We start from the raw sequence: 20583 nt of genomic DNA on the forward strand, positions 1-20583 counted from the left end.
ATGGAACCCATAAAACTCCTCTTTAAAATATATTTTCGTCTCTTCAAAGATCAAAGCAACTCTACTTAAGATAGTTGTAGCAGTGGGCTTTTTCAGGCTTGAGAAGTCCAGTGCTTGTCACTAGATTACAGTTACACATGCTGAGCACATCAGATGCAGCAACCAAAATAGTCCAGTGGGGCCAAGAATCACAGTGGTTGCACCCAAGAATGCAGACAGACGAAGCTTGCCAGTTGGCACCACAGGGCACGAAATATCAGGCTTTATACTTTATTGTACTGGTAGTCTTTTTAATACATACCAGGTTTAGAATATCAGACATTTTCTTCTGTCCTTATCCCAAGGAACACTTCCATTAGGACACAGACCGCAGAAGTAATGATATGGTATTAGTGCCAATCCAGTTTTAAGACTGGTTACAGATAATCTGAAAGCTGTGGGTGTTGGTTACACGCTATCTGCTATTTCTGTCTAAATCATGTTCCTAGGTGTAAGAATTTTCATTCATTAGGCAAGAGCATAAGCTCTACAGCACCTCCTGATGGAATTTTTCCAGGAATCTTCGCACTTCAGATCTGTTTGTTTACACCTAGGTTCTTCTTTTTGTGTATGTGTGTTCTTACAAAGCCAGTTTAGATTGATAAAGAAAAAACACAGGCAACTGGCTCACTCTTTTTTAACATTTTTAGATTGTTTACGTGGACAAAAATGCTGTTCAAAACCATAAAAGGATGATTTTGCACCAAGTTTTATGGTTTGAATACTGACTGATATTTGACAATGGTGAAAGAAGTGGCTCTGCTTTGAAACCCACTGATGTGCAAGAAGCCTTTGCAAAAATTTCACTCACTAGTCGTTATTTCTTCATATGAATGCTGATTTTTTGCATGTGTCACCTGTGCTTTGGTTGCTTTTTAAAGCTGTTTATAAATGTCATGATGTCCGTTAATGAGCAAGTCATTTCAGTGAAACCTGAGTTCTGCCTGGTTGTGAAACTTCGTCCAAAAGTTGAATTGAAAGTTTCTGAGGTTTAAGAAATTCAGATGAGTTTGTTTCCTTCATTTCTGTTGCACTTCTGGTTTAGGGACAGAAGCAGAAGTGGAGAAAAGATATGAAAGTGTCTCTTTTTGCAAGATTTCCAGTTTTGTTTTGCAGGCCCATCATTTTATTCAGATAAGCTTTAGAAACCATACAGCTTCTGGAGTAATCTCCCAAGGTAAATAACAGAAGTGTTATCTCTTGAACAAAGTCAACTCGATTAAACAAAACATGTGAGACGCAGGGGAAAACAATAGAAGCAGCAAAATGGCAACAGATCTGGGATTTACATATAATATGTTTAATGTTATTTTCAAATATATTACAGCAAATCTTTCTTCAAATAAAAATTACAAATTCAATACAACATTTTAAAATCAAGGCAAATTAAGGCTTTGCTGTGAATATTTTCAGAAGTGAACTATTGAACAGGCTATCACCTTTAAAAAACTAACCAAAAGAAAAAGAAAATATTTTCCAGACTCAAATGCAGATATTTTCATTTACATCAAATCAGGTTTCATGTGTCCTACTGAAGTCATCCAACAATTTCAACATTACGGTGAAGAGAGGTTTGATTTACTGATAGCAGGTCAGATGGTAGAAAGGATGCTTGGAAAGGTATTTTCTTTATCCTCTGGCTGAGAGTATAAGCCTCCAGCCTTTACATGAAGTACTCCAGAGAGTTGCTGCAGCTTTTTGGGTCATGCTAGACCTCCAGTTTTAAAGATATGTGACAGAATTCTCCGTGCTGACCAGTTGCAGGTATTCCAGGGTACCTGATCGGTAGCTAGGTACTCGTGAAAGCTTCTGTGTCTTGAACCCTTCGTTTTCCCTTTTCTGAAGAATATTTGTTATCATCTCTGCTAAGTCATCTTGTAACCGCTGCTGATTCTCCCTGAACACAACAGGACAGAAAAAAAATACAGTTATTCACGTGTTTTTAGTGATCCCCAGATCCCCAGTGGTTTTTAAACGTTTCTATCATATGTTTATCTTCATGACATTCACACACTCCTGATAGAAAGTGTGGGCAGAACAAAATTCAGGTTCTGGATTTGGGAATAGAATTTAGGATTTACATGGGATTTTTCCAGATAGTACGGCTCACTGTCTCTGCACAGGTGGTCTGTAGCTGTGTCATTATCGACTTTAAAAACATTTCAGCATCATTTGCATGAAAAGGAAGAAATTAATTAGATTAACTGCAAATCAAGATAGATTCTAGCTCTCAACACCATTAATGGTGCCAGCACTTCCACTATTCATTCAACTTCAGGTGGTCCTCAGTAACAGATTTGCCACCTTTTCATAAATTTCTGCAGCGTGTCTGGCTTTTGCTGGAGTACCCCACATATGACAATTTTAAGGGGCAATTTTGTCAGCCACAGCCTATATGAGGAAGCGAAAACACCACAGTAATCCAGCTCAAGATTCTTTTATTCAACTTTGAATAGTTGAATTCCAGAAGAATTGCCAATTCAATAATTATGATAGTTTCAACTGATCATATTAATTCAAAAAAAAAAGAGTTCTGAGCTTACAAAAGAGTAATTTCCTGCTCAGCCCAGAGACAAACACTTGTACTTTATACGACTGCTTCAAGTTGCACTGAAACAGTCATTTCAAAGCAGGTGGCAGCAAATTCCCACTTAGTAAAGCGCGGCTGTACAGAGGAGTTTAGAGCAGAAAGTAAGGAACTTCCACATTTAATGAGTTTGCAGGATATAATGCAATGTGGAAAATACACATGAAATAAATGCAGTCAGTTATCCTGACTTCTATTTTGCATAGTTTCTCGAAAACAACACTTCGATATTACTATATTTTATTCAATACTGATGCAAAATGATAGCCCAGTTCCAGGACATCAGCCTCATACTTTTTTCTTGATAACTTATCTCTTGTGAATTAGAAAGTAAACTTTTGTTCAATTTTTGAAGACTTCATGCCTGTGCAATACTACAATAACTTTCCCCACCTCTTCTAGCAGAATACTGTTCAAAATCCTCAAGTTTCACTCCTCCTACAAATTTCCCCACAAAAGCTCAAAGGCGTAACATGGTATTACAGAGAGCTGCACGTTCAGTTGCAGTTATCCTCTCACTATGCTGTCATGCACAGGTGCCATTAGGACTAAAGTTTTGGGAATACTAATGTTTTTAATTTTTCTGCCAATCTCTTGCATTTACTACATCAGCAACTTGTCCTATAAGTCTTATTTCCCTTCCAAGGAAATGAACCTGTTGAGCACTTATATATACAAATAACCTTCAGCACATGCATGGTCCCATGTCATGAATATTTACGCATTTATATGCACATACACTGTTAAGCCTCTAACTACTGAAGGCAAGTTGAGTGATATGAAAACAACACAACAACTGCCAGGGAGGAACAGTGAAGGGTAAAGCACAAAGACTGGGAATTTCTCTTCCCTTTTCACACATAAAGACCATCTTACACAGAAGGAGGCGTCGGGAGATTGTATTTCTTGTCCTCAGTACCGGTCAACCAGTAAGTAATCTCTGTTCCTCTGCCCTAAATATGTATGACAGAGAGCAGAAAGCACAATTTAGGGATTAGAATGCAATTTTCTGTAGTTAATTTACTTAAATAATACTATATTGCACATTGCCGTGATTGCCTTTGCGTCTTTTCAGTAGCTGATACTTATAGTAAGGGATTAAAAATCAGATGCAAGAAGAATGGGGAAGATGCAGCTGCACACCCACTCCCTTGTTCCACGACCTGAAACACTCCATGGGAGAGGTGAGCTATGCCACCTGCCATCAGCTCCCAAGTACAGACGTTTGCCAAGTGTAATAGACTGAAATGAATGGATTGGTAGATAGGCAGTCAGATATCGGAGCATGAGCAAATTAACAGTAGATTCAGCTTCCCTTCCATCAGATCAATTCACAATTTTCTGTTACAAATGATGTGTTTTATTTGTTCTCCACGTCTTTATGTTGCTTTGATTTGTGACTTAGGGAGCTCTTCATTGCCTGCATTGTCTTTATAGAAGTGTCTTCAGCCACTAGAGACTGCAATACCAATTGATCTGTAACTCTTGTTCCCCAGCTGTTAATTAAGTTGCGGGGCACTCTCAGCTGTATAATACTTTCATAGTATCTCTCTTCTCTGTGTTCATGCATGTGCATGGTAAAGGTTACCTTCAGATACGTTTCTCCTCTCACTTCGTACTGAAATTGGCAATCTGTTCTTTTCAGGATGTTGATAGTGGAACCACTTACATGAATCCTTAAAGCTAAAAAATAAGGACACAACAAAAGCTCAATCTGGAAATGTACCACATAATCATATTAAGTACAAGTGAAAACTGGTGCTATAGCAGAAGCTCCTCCAATTATTATCAACATAAATTCCGAGAGTCAAATTAAATGAGAATCAATTACACCGCTGTATGAAAAATCTGACTCCACTACATACCATTGTATCTGGGGAGGAATACTGAAACAGCCATTGATCTGAAATACAGGTGACCATGGTATCTGTAGCACTTAAGTGCCAAAAGGGAAAAGAATAATTGGGAGTATCCTATACAGAGTATAGTCATGTGAAGACACTGGGCAGAAGGAAGACAAACTGACTCTTGGCACAGTCCCTTAGTAGTGAAGTTGAAGACATAATTGCTTCAACTTAAAATATACAGTCAGCGTATTTACACCACAGAGCTGTAATACAATTCTAGATCAAACTAAAATCTACCATTCATAGAGTAAAATTAAATCCCAGACACATAAGTATCATATCTTCCAGAGGAACTCAGCCAGAAAACCAGTCTACTTACTCCCCGTTACCAGCACTGAAGCATGAACAAGGCACAATTCTTTGTTGCCCAGCAGGACAATGAAACAATTGGTAATCAAAACAGGGCTTCTTAATCTTTAAAACTTCTGCGAGCTGATAACAAGTTGTTCTCAGCTTAAAACAGACACTTAAGTCACAAACGAACCAATAGCCTTTGGTCCTGTTACACTGACAGCTAAAATTAAATCCTTACGTAAGCCTGTGGATTCCATCCGTGAAGCTGTGTTCACTGTATCTCCAAACAAACAGTAACGAGGCATTTTTATTCCAACCACACCAGCCGCACATGGACCTAGAAATGGGATACAGAGAATGAAAAAAAGGTAGATCAAGATACTATTTGTTTGAAAGGTCTCTCACTATTGCAGAGCAGTGCAGTACCTGCTGGAGCTCTGCGTTCCTCGCTAATGACAATACCATTACCTCACTTCCCAAAGTATCTGGTGGTCTCCCCTTTCACTACAAACCGAGCCTAGCTCTGTTCGTCTTGCATAAAGCCAATAAAAGCATAAAAAGGACGTGGCTGCAAAGTGTTAATTGTGTTTAAACATAAGTTTTGTGCAGGAAAAAATACAGTTACTAACTGTCAGTTTTGGAAGCAAGAAGAAAAGAAAATAAGCTTCATTATGGAAGAGTGCATAGTGGCGCCTCAAGGGGTTTCCCAGTGACTAAGTTGCTTTCACTGATATGTACCTCCTCTGGCAGCTGGTGTTCAGGTGGTTGTTGAAACAAACTAAAATGAAAAGATAAAATTTCCCAAAGTACTTGGGAGCTATCTGCTTGAGCAATCTGCAGTTCCCCTTTGAGAAAAATTATTTTTATGGATCAATTAAAACATGAATTCTCACATAGGCTTGTCAGAACTTTTTCCCCCAAAAGCATAAAATACAGCCCTGTGTTTTGTAGCTAGACAAACATATCTGGCCATGGCTGATCTCCACTTTGGTCAGGAAGGAGCAATCTGCAAAGGCTTATTTGATACAACTGGCTTTATCATACCAGGAGCAATGGCAGTTGCTCTTCCTAGCCACTAACTTAAGCTATAAATGAATGGATATGGGCTGTTTCACTACAGTGTAGCAAACCAGTGACTTATTTACTTCTGTTGCTCTTCCTCCAGGTACATTGTTTTCAACCTGATTCTTCATGAGGAGAGCAGTTGCGTATGATGTACTACCAGATCTTCTAGGATGTCTATTCTGTTTAAAACCAAGGCAACGACATTGTCATCGTTGATCTAGCACTACTGTGTACCAGAGTGAATTCCAATGCGAATCCAAACAGGCAGACCCGGCAGATGTTTCAGTTCAAAAGATCCCATAAAGCTCAGGATGTCCAGAGCCATCATGGAGATGTCTACTGCATGCCTGTTGCCATTCCTGTTTGGTAAACCACTCACCACCATGTAAGCATCACCAATGGTCTCCACCTGTGGAAACAAAATTAGAACTCAGTATCTGCAGACATAGCAAACTACATATTTAGTTAAAAGCAGAAAGGTTTTATCAAATCCTCTTGCTCATGATTAAACATTTTTTCCCTGGATAGCAGGATTGATTAGTTTAAGGTAGCTGACACCTTTTTCATATATGAGTGTTTATAACTGTACCCAGCATTTCAGTTAATGAATCCATGACCACCTAGTATAGAAAACTCGGTATAAGCAGGCACACTGAAAACATATTGAAATGAGGTAATCTTGAGCTGTTTTTCTCTCTTTTGTCTTTGCTTAGAAGGCAGATTTCCAAATCCACCACATCATGCAATTTGATTTGTATGTCACCTGATTGTTAACTGAGCGAAAGCATGGAGCTAATCACCTTGTAAACATCATGATGGTCAAGAATGTGGTCAAAGTTCCTGTAGATGTCATTCAGCATATCTACCACCTCCATAGGGGTGCTGTATCTGCAGAGTGTGGTGAAGCCAACAATGTCACTGAAGTAGATAGTGACTTCTTCAAATAGCTCTGGCTCTACTAGGCCAGTCTCCTTCAAAGACTTTACTACTGGCCTGTGGAAATAGAGAAGGCAGGAATAGAGATGAGTAGTCTGTGTTTAATAGTAAAGGTATGCTTTCATGCAACTCAACCACATCATTGCTTTCTGTGTAGGAAACATCAGTTTGCTGAAAACTGCCACTGTAATCACATTTTAGATGTCCGTATTGCCTTTCAGCCAGGGACCTCAAAACACTTACTAATGTTAATTAATATGCTACAGCCTTACAAAATCCAAGTGTGTTAATAGCCATGAGGAAACCGTGGCGCAGGAAACAGAGCTTCTTGGCTAAGGTCAGAAACAGGGATGTTGACTCAAATTTAAAACTGAAATTCTGAAACTTCTGACAGGTAGACCTACATTCTACCCACACAATAAGTAAGAACAGGCATATTTTTCTGTTTCCTCGGTACAGAAGTAATTTCATCCTGATAATTACATCACCTCATCCTGATTTCAAATCAGATATCATAGTCTGAAAATTTTATGGAACAAAAATTCAATACCATGACAGTCAATATCTATTCAGAGGGACCTTCATTTTCTTGCATTTCTAAATCCAGGAAAACATCTATTCCCAGTGGAGATATTAGAAGAGAATAACTGAAAAAGACCCAGAAAATTGTAGGTGTTGCACAACGCTGTGTTTGATCTACAATGAGACAATAATAGAGTGGTAGGAACAACAAAGAGTGGAAAGAAATATGGATTCCTTGTCACATGGCCTACACAGTCAGATCATTTCAAATTTTCCCCAGAACTGGATGGAACAAACACCTTTTTTTCAAGATGAGTCATAAAATCAATACCCTGACTGCTTAAATACCCTCGAAACTATAATGATATACTAGGATAGTTTTACTATTCCAAATGTATGCAATACCAATATTACTGGTATTACTAATATTATAATATCAATAATACTTGTCCTATACCATACTCTGAAGCATCCGTCTAGCCCATTGTGCCCCAATATAGCCTAGCCCACCTCAGCCCCTCTGTTGCATTGCTAAACCCCAGCCTGAAGTTAGACTGCACTCTTGCTCTCCATCTGGAGACATTCCTTCTGCCTAGCAAGGTGCTGGAACAGAACAGAACAGAGCTCTGTGATGTGGGATCACTGTAAATCTGTGTTCTCAGGAAGACAGTGAAAAAGAGGTTTGTGCTGGAAAAGGTGATCCTGTGCATGAAGAGATAACAGGTCCCAGTACCATCTTGGCATGAAACTCCACCGTAGGGTGGAGACCTCAGACACAGCTGCTTCTTCTTTCCTCCCTAGCAGGATCAGATTAGAGGAGAAGGAAATAGAAGATTAATATTAATCCCAACCCCTACTCTCCAAGAATCAGGTGATATATGTAAATAAAATGCCAGTGAAAATCCTCCTGGCCAGTTACCTTGGAAGTAACATGAAATTAAGCCTGTCTGCTCTATCTCGCTCTGCTTTGTATAGCTCTGTCCTTTCCTCCACCAGGTGCTCCAGGTTCCGAGAATACAGCTGTAGACGCCGGATCAGGGTATCCATGTAGCTTTTATTGGTCTGGCCATGGTAGTTACTGCAAATAACAAAAATACACAGGCACCAACAAGAAAGGTTGATGGAAGCATATTGTTGAGAGAGGCAAAAAAGATGCAAAACAAGGAGCAACAGAAAACTTCTCCAGTGTTTGACTTCTATGTAGTTAGAATGCAAAGTGCCTCAAATCTGTCATTCTTTTTCTTGCTTGGAAGGCGTATGTATATGAATTGAAAGTCTGTGATCCATGCTTGTCACTTAGAGCTAGTAATTTTTAAAGCACCTTTAAATCACCTAGCCCTGCTAATATTGTCAACTCCATGTTGCCTTGGGTAATGTATGGACATTCATTTGTAAAAAATAACTGACAAGGTCAAATCCTGAGAGGAAGCTAAAGATAGCAGGTAGAAAATTGCATATAATGTTTAGATAGGGACTTCAGCCAGAAAGATTAAGACAATTTGAGGCTGCCTGTGTGGAAGACAGAACAATTCAATGGAACAATTAGCAGCCTCTGGGATATTTTTCCTGACCAGATCCTGCAAGCTCCAGCCTGCTAACTCTTGGAAGCAGAAGTAGGGTAACACAAGCCACTCCTGACCCGTTTGTCTGGGCAGCCTGCACGCGCCAAATCAGTCTGAAAGTAAACGAGGCCAGGCTAACAGGAAGAGGTGGATTAGTATTATACCCACTTGGACTTTAAAATCACTCTCACTTTAAACAAATCTTTATGTCAGAGATGCACCATCTTAGACCCTCCGTGAGGAGAACCATGTTGCATGTGGCAAGAGGCAACCTCTTTGCTTTTGTAGAACAGAGGCTTAGGAGCTGAACCAGGATGTCTTTCTATTCAGCTGCAGTAAGAGTATTGAACTAGTACATTCAGTTATGCAATTGTCCTTCTGCCCATGTAAAGTGTAAAATGATGTGAGTGCTCTTGGGGTTTGTTGATGAGGAGAGCTTTAAAAACTGGGGAGCAATTTCCCCAGAGAAGTGATTAAAAGCTCACTGTTTGACCATCAAAATAATTCAGTCCAAACTCCGTAGGGACCATGCAGCATTGGCCAGGTGAAAGGCCTGTGTAACCTCACTGGTTTTATCCAGCTATGGCACTTATTATCCCACAAATTTATACCAAGAAAACCCTGTAATTAATACTTTTGGTGAGTTACAACCCAATACTTCTAGTCAGCTTAGTTTAGGACCATCCAAACTAATTTATGGCACAACACAGCTCATCCAAACTTTCTAATCATCCTCCAAACATTTATGTACATTAATTTCCCAAAACTTAGACAGTATGAGTCACTATCCAACTCTTGACACTAGAGACAGGAGGTGAATTACTTCAGTGGTTTAAATCTCTAATTATCCAGCTTGCTACTTTCACAATGTACCAATTTGAGGTGTGGTGATCATCTTACCCTCACTCAGCTAATATATGCATAGATGCTCATGTGCACACATGTACGTATACATACGCACGTGCTCACCTAATTTTCTGCTAAAGAATAAAAGAGGATCTAAGTGAAGACACTCAGTTTTTCCACTGACTGAATCATGACCACATCAGCTTACATACTGAAAAATATGAGCTTTCTAACACTTAGGAGAAGTTTGAAGCATCTTAAAAAATGGAGCCCCTGCTGCTCACCTGAATATTTTAGCCAGAGTATTCTCAATTTTCTTAAAGTCAGGCCTTTTCTCTGGATCTTCCTCCCAGCAGCTCTTCACTAGTGTATACACCTTCAAACAAAAATTTAAGGAAAGTTCACCTGAGTAATGGATCTAGAAGGATAATGATGCTAAACAGCACTAGTTCATTAGGGAATTTCCAGTTACTCTTGACCAGCAACTTATTAAAATGTGTGACTAACTGTTTTGAATCTATGGTTAGGACACTCATTGCAGACATCTTAAACTTGACTCTGTGGTGACTAGTGACATGATCTTAACTTGAATTTGCAATACATAAATGAAAGGCAAGTAAATAGATCAAGTCTTGCCACTGGTGCCAGACAGAGTTATTGACATGCAAGTAAATGCTGTGGTAATTGTATTTCCAATATCCTGAGTTTGGGATTTTTCTGATGCTGATGATTCAGCCAAAAAGAATGGAGTTCATTGCTGAACATATAGATGGCTACAATATAGATATTTTCACCTGAGCAAGAAGCCTTAGAGGCTATATAATCAGTGGAGAGAGGTGTATTTGAGGTGTGATTCATCTCATCTTAAAGATATCTAAAATAGATCAGAAGAGTGGTACCATATAAGCTTTCATGTCTTTCCAGTGGAATAATTTTCATGAGCTGTATTTTGTTTCACTGGTAACAACTATAGAATACCATTTTTCCCATGAGGTTAGGGCATTTGGCATAAAACGTGCATAGCTTTCATCCTCCCATGATCATGAGCTCTAGTTTGGCCAGGACTTTTGCCCTTCATCCAGAAAATGGCTTAGTTAATTATTAGCTTACTTCCATCTCTCTTTCTCCCACTGTTTCCAAGGACAAGTCTGGTCGGAAAGGCTTCACTCCTTTGCCACTCTCCACTCTGTAAAGTTTCTCTAACATAGGAAAAAAATGCAAAGTTTTAAACAAAAAAAACACATAAGAATGACATTCCTTGTGAATAGCGTCCTATGACATTATGAGTTACTATACAAACAGAAACCTTGAAGGCAGTTCCCTCATTTTGATGTGAATTTCAACTTTGCAGCTTTTCTGAATCTATGGCACAAGATCAAAACAGGCTGACTTGAAGGCCCCTGAAGGCAAAATGAATAGGAATGTACATGAGTATTTATTGGTCACGGTAGGCATGGTTATGGCATCTTCCCAAATGAAAGTTAGGCATTATTAGTGTGCCTCTCAGCATGAAGTATAACTATAGTAAAAAACAATGTGAAAAGCCCATTGCGACTTGATCAAAAGTGTGGAGACATAAAACTCTCATCAGAGCAGTTCAAATCATCCTGCAGATGCTCAGCTTCCTTAAAACTAGGCTACTAATGTATATGGTTTAAAAAAATAGGATTTATTAGCTTATTTGTACTCTTATTCATGAAATCTGTTCTATGAAAGTTACTTGGATTCTGAACATATCAGAATGCAGGCTGCAATTGCACAGCCCAATTTAAGCACAGTAAGTGAGAGCTAAAGCAAAGATCTCTCTCTCTGTCCTTCTCCTCCAGACTGCAAGAGTTCCAGAGGGAGGGAGTTGAAAAAGAGAAGCAATATTTTACCTCTGGGGGAGAAAAAGAGAATGAAAGGGATCCCTGAACAAGTGTGAAACATATTTATTAGTAATGCCTCTTTATATCTGGGACAAAATTTTACTGAAGGAAGCATCTAATGAGATGAGAAAGGTTTATAATTGTGATGGTATGTGCAAGTCTAGAGCAGCTAGGGATGCCTAAGCACACCAAGTGTGCATGATCACCCTGAAAAGATGCAGTAGCTTCCAGCTTTGTGGTACAGAAATTACAGACTAGCAAAGGTGCAGGAGACTTGAGTCTCCCAAATGTTATGAAGAGGAGAAACTGCTAAGAAGACTTCTGTGGGCTAAGAGACAGAAGAATCTGTGTAAGTCTCATGTATGCAAGAGGAACGTGTTGGATTTCCACACGGCACTCACACCTGAGAGCGGAACTAACAGCAACTATTAGCAAGACTGCAATTAGCCAGTGACAGAAAGTAGTGGAACAAGGAGGCAGCTTGAATTGAGTGTTAGTAGGTGACAAGATTTCACAGTCTTAAGCAGTGAATGAGGTGTTTCTGCAGAAGAGTGGAGAAACCAGCTGGCCTAGCAGCTGTCTTGCTGAGAAATCAGTGAAGAGGACTATGACCTAGTTACTTCTCTACGTTAGAAATCCAGTTCTGTATGCCCATCGTCTTTGTGGGACTTCTTTTCTCTCATTAGTAGCAATATTGTTGTGTGTTAAGTTGATTGACATACATTTGCAGTTTGAGAAATCTGGCTTACTGAGTACCTGGAAGTTGAGTTTAATTTTCCTAAGTTGGTGGGTGGAGGCTAGGTACAGGGGATTTTAAACAACTCTTTTAAATTATGAATACAGTCCTTGCTACTGCTGATTAAGTCCTGGAGAAGCGGTTATATCAGTTACCCTGAAATATCAATATCGAGTCTTCTAACATGCAGAGATTAACTTCAGATAGCCTAGCCATTGAAAGACTTTCTGCAGGAGACTTAAAAAACAGATTAATCTAATATGCAATATGAACATTGTCTTTCTCACTACCACAGACTCAAATTTGGTATTTTTCTCCCTCTTTTCATCTTAGATATTCGTGTATTAATGGTCACCCCAAGATTGAGCTACTCTCTTCCAAAGTTACCTGATGCCACAAACAAAATTCAAAGGTGTTTGAATAAGTATGGTCCACCCTCTTGCTGCCTCATCTTGGCTACTGAATGAATCCAGGTATTTAAATGAGAAGCCAGTTCAGCAATATATAACAACACTCATTCCTTTCTGATACATGAAATTTGATGAACTACTGAAACTAGGCTGAACACATTTACTCAAATTGCATAATCAAAAACCAAGAATAATACCAGAAGCCATTAGATCTGCAATATGTATCTTAGACCTCTAATAATACTTTTAAGGAAAAAGCTTTAGGGAGGAAGTCATCTCCTTACTGAACGGAAAACTTAAAATGCAGTGTTAAGAAACAGATCAAAGTTAAAACAAGGAACCAGACTGTGACTATGGCAGCTAAGGTCAAACAAAGAGCATTGAGGATGCCACCACATCTCAGAAGAGCCCAAAACCACTGTGAGTCTACACTTAATAACCATTAACATAACACAGAAAGACTGTAACTGCTGAACAAACAGTTAAAACAATGTAATTTGCTATGGATTTGCTTTGCAAGTCAAAATGAACAAGCAAGAACATTGCTCCCTCCTTTCTCCATCTATTTCGGAGATATTTGTGAAATCCTTTCATTCATGAGGATTGTGCTTGCCTCTTCCCAAGAAAAAGGAATAGATGGGCTTTTATTTTCATGACTTTATCTTAAGCATGGAGTCGTGAAAAGTTTGCTTGAAGGGAAACAAGCATTTCTAATCTCTTTTAGGTCTACACTTATATTAAAGAGTTAATGGTGTGAAATTCTGTGTTTGCCCAAGTATGAACATGGATTTGCAATAACGTAGGATGATAAACTTGCCCCAGAAGTTATTTTCAAATGTAACTCAGGAAAAGAGCTATTAGGCTGTCCAGCTGCTGCTCTAGATGTTTTAACATATGCGAGGTGGATCTATCAGAATGACTCAGAGGCAAAGGCAACGTCTAAACTTGTTGTTGGTAACCATCACTAGGAAAATCCCAAACCCACACATGCTTTTATGTCAGTTCTGATATATAATAATACCTGGATTCTGGGAACTGGGATTGACTGGGCTGTTAGCCAATCAAAAAACAAATGCATGAAATGGGATTTAATGGATGCACTACAGGAGGAGAAGCTTTTTCTGACAGAAGTTAAATGACCAAAGTTAATGTTGACAGGCTTGAATAAAGTCTGAATTCCCAGTTTTTAAATGCCAGCTGTTCTTGTGTTATGCTGCTGAGTTTTTGTTGTTCTGTGTTGACATTGCTGATTTACAATGCCAAATATGAGTGAATTATTATATGTTGTGCACAACTCAATAGAAAAACCTTTGTGGCCTTTAAATGTTAAAATGAGCCTGGACAGCGTTGTATAACGTTAACTTCTGTAATGCTGTGGTCAAAGTGAGGAGGGAGGAGAAAGGGCAAGAAAACTCAATGCAAACTTTATTTTCAGAAAGAATATGAACACTTGCCCCTACACTGAGATCCTTCAAACACACAGTGAAAGAAGCAGCAGTTCAAGCAGCTATGAGATCCAATGCCTTTCACAAAATGTGAAGAATGGGCCAGTTACAGCTACACCATCCCAGAAGGCTACAATGGAGGAAAAAATTGTGGATTTACCTTTGCTGTCCCGGCAGCGTCCAGTGTAGAAGGTCTCCCTGCGTAGGATGATTTCTTGGGCAATGATCCCGTAGCTGTACACATCACCCTTCTGAGATACATCAGCATGACGGAGATGTTCAGGAGCTGTCCACAGGTCTGAAGATCCAGATGACAATGAGGGTTGAGGTAAAGCAGGAAGGGAGAGAAGTAATTGAAAAAGGGTGATCCTTCTCTGAGCATCCATTGGCTATAGTGATATTTCCTTTTACTCTTTCCATATCAAACCCAGAGCCCACTAGTATTGTTTATTTCCTACTTTAGCATTTTTTCTTGAGAAGCTGACATCAATATAGGTTAGAAAAACCTCTGATGCAGTAGTTTTCAATTGTCTGGGATATTCTGACCCTACTATTTTCCACTGTAGATGCAGACCCTCACACCTCCAGAAAAGTAATGTTATTGGCAATGAACTTGCTTTTCTTAGCTACCTTTCATGGGCTTCTTAGATATAGCCTATGCATCTGTATAAGACCAAGGAATGCCAGTGCTATAAAAAAAAGCTGAGCCATAAATTACTGAGCTAGATGCATGAAGTTTGTTATACAAGATATCAGATAAGACTGTAATATTTCCCGGCACCCTTGATATCATGAATCCATTGAAATAATTGCTAAGTGCTTTTGAAACTGACATAACATCACCTGCTCATAACCACTTACTTTCTACAGAAATTATTCATCTGTATTTCTAGTGCAACAAGCACCATTGTACCTCAAAACCAGAATTCTGCCATGGTATGACAGTTTGTTATGACATTCTGGTGATATATCATAACAGTGATCTGAACATGGTGACCCTGAAGACAGTGTTATTATATCAGGCTGCAACATTCAGCCACAATGAATCTGTAGATCTCCTGTGAAACAGTAAGTTTTCTTCAAGGAAAGAAATCTAGTAGCCAGAAATTTTGAGGCTACTTGTCAAACGATTTATCTTATGAGCAATGAAAGAAGAGAAATACATTACAATATAATAATAATATAAATTTAAATATGATACTTGTAAAATGAAGAATGAATAGACCATTTATATTCAGTGCACTTTTCTTACTGTTTTTCTATGTTCTCATTGCTACTCTTGAGCATGTTTGGGTCTGAATGTAAACATTCTCTCTCAACCAAGTTGCAACCATATTTTCTTCTCATATCATATACAACAGTTATGTCACAGTGCTCTGCTTATTTTACTCCAAGCTCTACTATACAGATTCAGATGACGTAATTTTAGATGGGCTCATCTTTTCACTCAAGGTCAAGTAAGAAGGAAAAGAGGAGTAGAAAGGAGTGCTCTATCTTACAGAAATGTCCTATGAATATGAAATGAATACAAAGAAAAGCTCTTAAAATTATTCCAGTGAGATTGAATACATATTGCTAGATTCCTACCTAAGAAATGAAAAACATTATCATTGCATATCATCACAGATTTTTTTTAAGGATGATCAGAATCATGAGTGTTAATGTTTAACTTAAATCAGAGCACTGTGGTGACATGTGCATTTCATCAATGACAAGATCATGTGGTACTTAACTCCTTTTTTTCTTCACCCAAGTTCAGCATTACTGCTGAAGAGAGCTGTTTGTATGAAGGCCTTGGATGCTGAAAATGTTTTTTGCATCTCAGCCACATGTGAAATCTTTGTTTTCTAAACTATAAGCTGAAAATTCATCTTTCCTTTCCTTCTCACCTACACTGCCTAATTTCTTTCTCTACCTGCTGATAATTCTTCTTCTTTGTGCTATTTAAGTTCAGACAGTGTTTTCGGATATCGTTTGTATGATGACTGCTACATGAAATAAAACCATGTTTTATGTTTTGTCCTGTGTACAAGATTTAGTTAGGCCCTACTGGACTATAAATATAATAATATTCCATTAGGCTGAAAACCATGAAGAAGAGTCCAATTGGGTACTGTTCTTACCTTTCCTTGGAGGCAGAATTGAATTACAGCCAAAATCAGTGATCTTCACTACCATACGATTGTCTACTACACAGTTAGTGGATTTGAGTCGACCATGGACTTCAGTTTTGCTTGAGTGCAGGTAAGACATCCCCTGTGGTTGATAATAAATGAGGAAGAAAGCAAGACTACATGTGAGACGCTCAGCTGTTACCAGACTCAACAAGAATGTGAAGTTGTAGTGTAATATCTGTTCAAGAAATTAAATGGCCTTCATGAGCAGTGATGCACATAAATCACAATTCCCTGTCATGGAGAGAAACAAATATTATTTTACAGAGAAGACTTTCCAAGATGACAGGAACAGTCCACGTTAAGAAATGAGGAGATAGATCATTAGAAGGATCATGTCATGGAAGACCATCCTTCCTCTTAGTTAACTGAAATCTGACATAGCATCCTGGGTTTTGATAAGATTAGAACACAGTTAAGCAATTACGGAAATTTATTTCCTCCCACAGAAGTTTTGATTTCACTTGCAATAAATGCTTTTTTGGTAAATTTCATACAGATTTGTTGGAATGTCACACAAAAAAAAAGTGCTTCTAACTACATGTTCATCCAGTGGACACTATAGGTGTGAGAGGAATTGCTCTTTATGTCTGTATCATCTTTGAAAATTACCATACACTAGAGACTTCATTCAGAAACATTGCAGCAGATCCTCCTCTTGCAAAGCAGAGGGCTAAAGAGGCCTCAATGCAAAGAGTGTTAGATGATGTACTAAGGCTTTTATAAGGCAGGGGATGGAACTAGACAATCACAAAGGTCTCTTTTGACCTGACTGACTATGGTTTTCTCTGTACTAGTCAATAAAAACCAGCTATCCATGAGCTAAACTGAGAAGTGGACACCATGAAGACTGGCCAATGCAGTTTCAGCTATATTTCCTGAGATTCAGACTCTTGACTCACTACACGCACAGGCATATAAAGGTGTGTAGTTCGCCCCTTTTTACTCATCACCTCTGAATTTATCTCATTTTGTGTAAAAGACACTCAAATACAGTGCAATACATGAGAAGGGGCCAGCACTGAGGCACAGCAGGAAAAGAACATTAGTAAGTGGGTGTAAACCAAAGAAGGGCGTAGGTATGCTAATTTGTACCCTCTTGCTATTATTTATTCTGTTTCTTCTCTCGCTTCTGATCTACTTAAACTCACACCTACTTATAGCCTACTGATGGTTGTTTTTCTTCCTATAGTCCTCTTTTCTGTAGCTCAGCATATGAAGCACAATCTATATTCTGTGGAAGCCAGAATGAGTTTGTCATATTTGTGTAGTTTCTTCTCTGAATGGTCTTCCACTTAGACTCCTACATGTATAGCTCATCCTCTTGTATGATGACTGGTAGATAGACTCTAATCAGGGTTACATAGCTTGTGTGGTCATGAGTACACTGTATGACATGCTGGGTTTTCTCTCTTTTGATACACGTATTTGGGAAAGGACCAGCAAATACTACAAGAGATCACTGAGACATGAGCTGAGTTTTGGTCACAGTAGTTGTATGTCTGAGACACAAGCAGCCTACGAGAGATGCAATCCCTGGAGAATGTTGTTGAACTGGTTATCCTGGACCTATCTAGACCATGCCAAAATTTACAGAGACTGTGTGCATGCTATATCCAAGAAGCACATTTCTTGATTAAGCAGCTTTTATCATGCAGCCCTGATGACACTATCCAGGATGTTTTGCCTGCTTTTGGTCCTATTTCCTCCAGCTGTGCCTGCTTCCAGCACCTGTTTTCATCAGCCAGGAAATATACTCATTCCTACAGCAGAATTCCTAATCAGTTTCAGCATGTTCAACTGCAGGAACTGCAGGAGCTGGTCATAGGGATTCTAACAGCCTGGAGAGCTGGGGCTGGGCTTGAAAAGGTCAAATGCTGAGATGAGAGGAACTGGAGATGTAGGGCTATGAAGTGACTTATGTACAGCAAGAAGCCATTCAAGTAAAAATAGACAGGGTGCCTGGAGATTGGGAAGTCATGGTTTGGGAAAAGCGATACAAGAAGTTCATGGAAATGTCTAGGTCCCAGAGGCTCCACCACAGCATCAGGTCAAGGAATAGGAGAGGCTGGAAAATCATCCAAATGACAGTAAGTTTCCTGATATTCCTAGGTACATACAAGTTTCCAGGAAGATTTTGTGAACCATCTCTATTAACATTGCTAATAATGCTGAGGAGCCATTCCACAGAACAGATGCGGTGCACCGCCTGTCCTCAGACTTTATGTCCCATCCCCATTACCAATGGTGCAGTGAATGACTAGTTGTGAAGTCATTGGGCATTTGGTTGCTTCCTGCAGAGGCACTGGGATTTCTCTGTCCCTCTCATAAACAGAGTCGGTAATAATCCCTATTTTCTTAGGAAACATCTAAAGGTGAACTGCAAAGGGTTAAAAAAGACCATGTTTTTTGATATGCTATAAGGAGGAAGGGAAACTCCACTGCTGCTATTTAAAATTAAAATTACTGCCGAACGTTAACTGAACTTGAAAGTCATTAACAAGGCCAACAAACCGTGACAATTGAGATTAAGGGGCTTTAATAAAGAGCAAGATTTTCAATATCTCTTTAGAACAGACACAGTGGAGTCATTCATCGTGGAGACCAAATCTGAACTGATGCATGCAGGGAAATGGGAGGACTGTCCAACTGCAAACCAGCAATGGGAAGAGGAGAGCAGTCGAGCACTAGCAAGAAGGCAGAGATAATTCTCTGTATTACCTGCAGATGTATAATGAATTATTATATCTGTGAATTATACAGGTTCCTTAACTACCAGCTAAACAGGTACAAGTTTCTAATGTAGAATATAATTTCTTTTACTGTTCATCTTATGTCTTGCTACCACAAGGAGCTAAAATGTAAACATCTGTTGAAAGCTACTGAAAAACAGTCTTGTTTTCTGTACAGGAAGAATTTCTTCCCTCTCGAACTGCCTGAAATGGAGAGCTCTGGTTTCTAGCTTCTCACTCTAGTACTAGAGTGAGAAAATCAGGATGCAAAATAAACAGTTTATTTAGAAAAGTTTATTCTGTCTCTGGATACAAATTGGAATAATTCCATCATTTTGAAAAACCACAGTTTTCCTTTAAATGCCTTACCTTAGGCCAGAGAGCAGTGTGTCTTGCAGGTCTTGTGACTGCACAGGCCCTACTGATCAGAGCCACTGGTCAACAGATTGTAACCCTCTGATCTTTGGGTCACATTTCTTTGGGACATACTTTATTTGTTTCTTTATAAACAGCCCAAAGCCAGCTCTGGCTCCCATTTTCCTCTACAGTTTGAGAGCCATTGGCTCCTCCTGCCTCATACACCTAATCCCAGAGGAGGAAAGATTGGAAAGGCATACATCTTCTAGCAAGGAAAGGAGAAGACCTGGAGACCTGCTCTTCTCCAGAGGATTCATTTTGCAAGACAGGACAGGTTGATTAACATTGCACTGTCAGCAGCCTGCTTACCTTGGCAATGTCGTACATGACGGAGATTTTAAATTCCCAGTCCATGAATGTGCCGTCGGGGTAGGAAATTTTATCATTTAAAACATCCTGTGAAGAGAAGAGTGGTTCTAAATTGCATCAGGGCAAAAGGAGAAGATGAGATATCAGTATCTAAATCACACAGCCTTTCAACCAGTGACTGAAACAGGTAGCCCTTCATTTTTTTGTAGAGTACATGCACTAGAGCAGGAGTTGATGCAGAAAACAGGGAATATGAAATATACTTTAGGTTTACACAGAGCTAGAAAATTGAGGACTCCAGAGAAGACGTTTTTGTTTAATTCAAGATAAACAGTGAATTTGCTTTTAAAGCTGAGTCTTTAATAAAGCAAAATAGCTGAGACAGAAATGGGCAAGGTGTTCAAGAGGAAGGGAAAGGAATTTCTGTGGTTTGTGCTCGTAGTCAATTTCCTACCAATTTACTCATGGCCTTATAAGTTCAAAGCCGTCTGTTCTTTTGTCTTAAAGTGCCTGCCATTTACAGTTCTTTCAGTCACTATGATTTCCGTTGCTAAAAGTAAACCTCCATAAGTATGCCAGTTTACAAGAAAAGAACTAGAGATAGAGCTGTTATTTTGCTGCCTTGCTGTGAGTTTGTTCCAGAGACCACTGCTACTGATGAGAGTCTTTGTATGAACTCAGAAGCAGAGACAATGTGTGCCCGCAGAAGAGCTGATGCCACCATTACATAATGA

The 20583-nt window shown here is 39.1% G+C and overlaps 1 protein-coding gene across 1 annotated transcript in view; it reads right to left on the reverse strand.

The window, feature by feature from the left end:
- Positions 1-1761: 1761 nt before the first annotated feature.
- Positions 1762-20583, reverse strand: part of GUCY2C (guanylate cyclase 2C) — a 45683-nt gene continuing 26861 nt past the window's right edge. Inside the window, exons 16-27 of the mRNA XM_086610121.1 lie at positions 19850-19936; positions 16341-16473; positions 14378-14515; positions 10869-10957; positions 10043-10134; positions 8270-8428; positions 6693-6885; positions 6127-6301; positions 5066-5164; positions 4215-4309; positions 3503-3579; positions 1762-1936 (exon numbers count right to left, since the gene is read on the reverse strand). Coding sequence (XP_086466247.1) covers positions 1762-1936; positions 3503-3579; positions 4215-4309; positions 5066-5164; positions 6127-6301; positions 6693-6885; positions 8270-8428; positions 10043-10134; positions 10869-10957; positions 14378-14515; positions 16341-16473; positions 19850-19936 — 1512 coding nt within the window. The remainder of the gene's footprint in view (positions 1937-3502; positions 3580-4214; positions 4310-5065; positions 5165-6126; positions 6302-6692; positions 6886-8269; positions 8429-10042; positions 10135-10868; positions 10958-14377; positions 14516-16340; positions 16474-19849; positions 19937-20583) is intronic.

This window comes from Tauraco erythrolophus, chromosome 4 (assembly GCF_009769465.1).
Source record: "Tauraco erythrolophus isolate bTauEry1 chromosome 4, bTauEry1.pri, whole genome shotgun sequence".
In the NCBI taxonomy this organism is placed as follows: Eukaryota; Metazoa; Chordata; class Aves; order Musophagiformes; family Musophagidae; genus Tauraco; species Tauraco erythrolophus.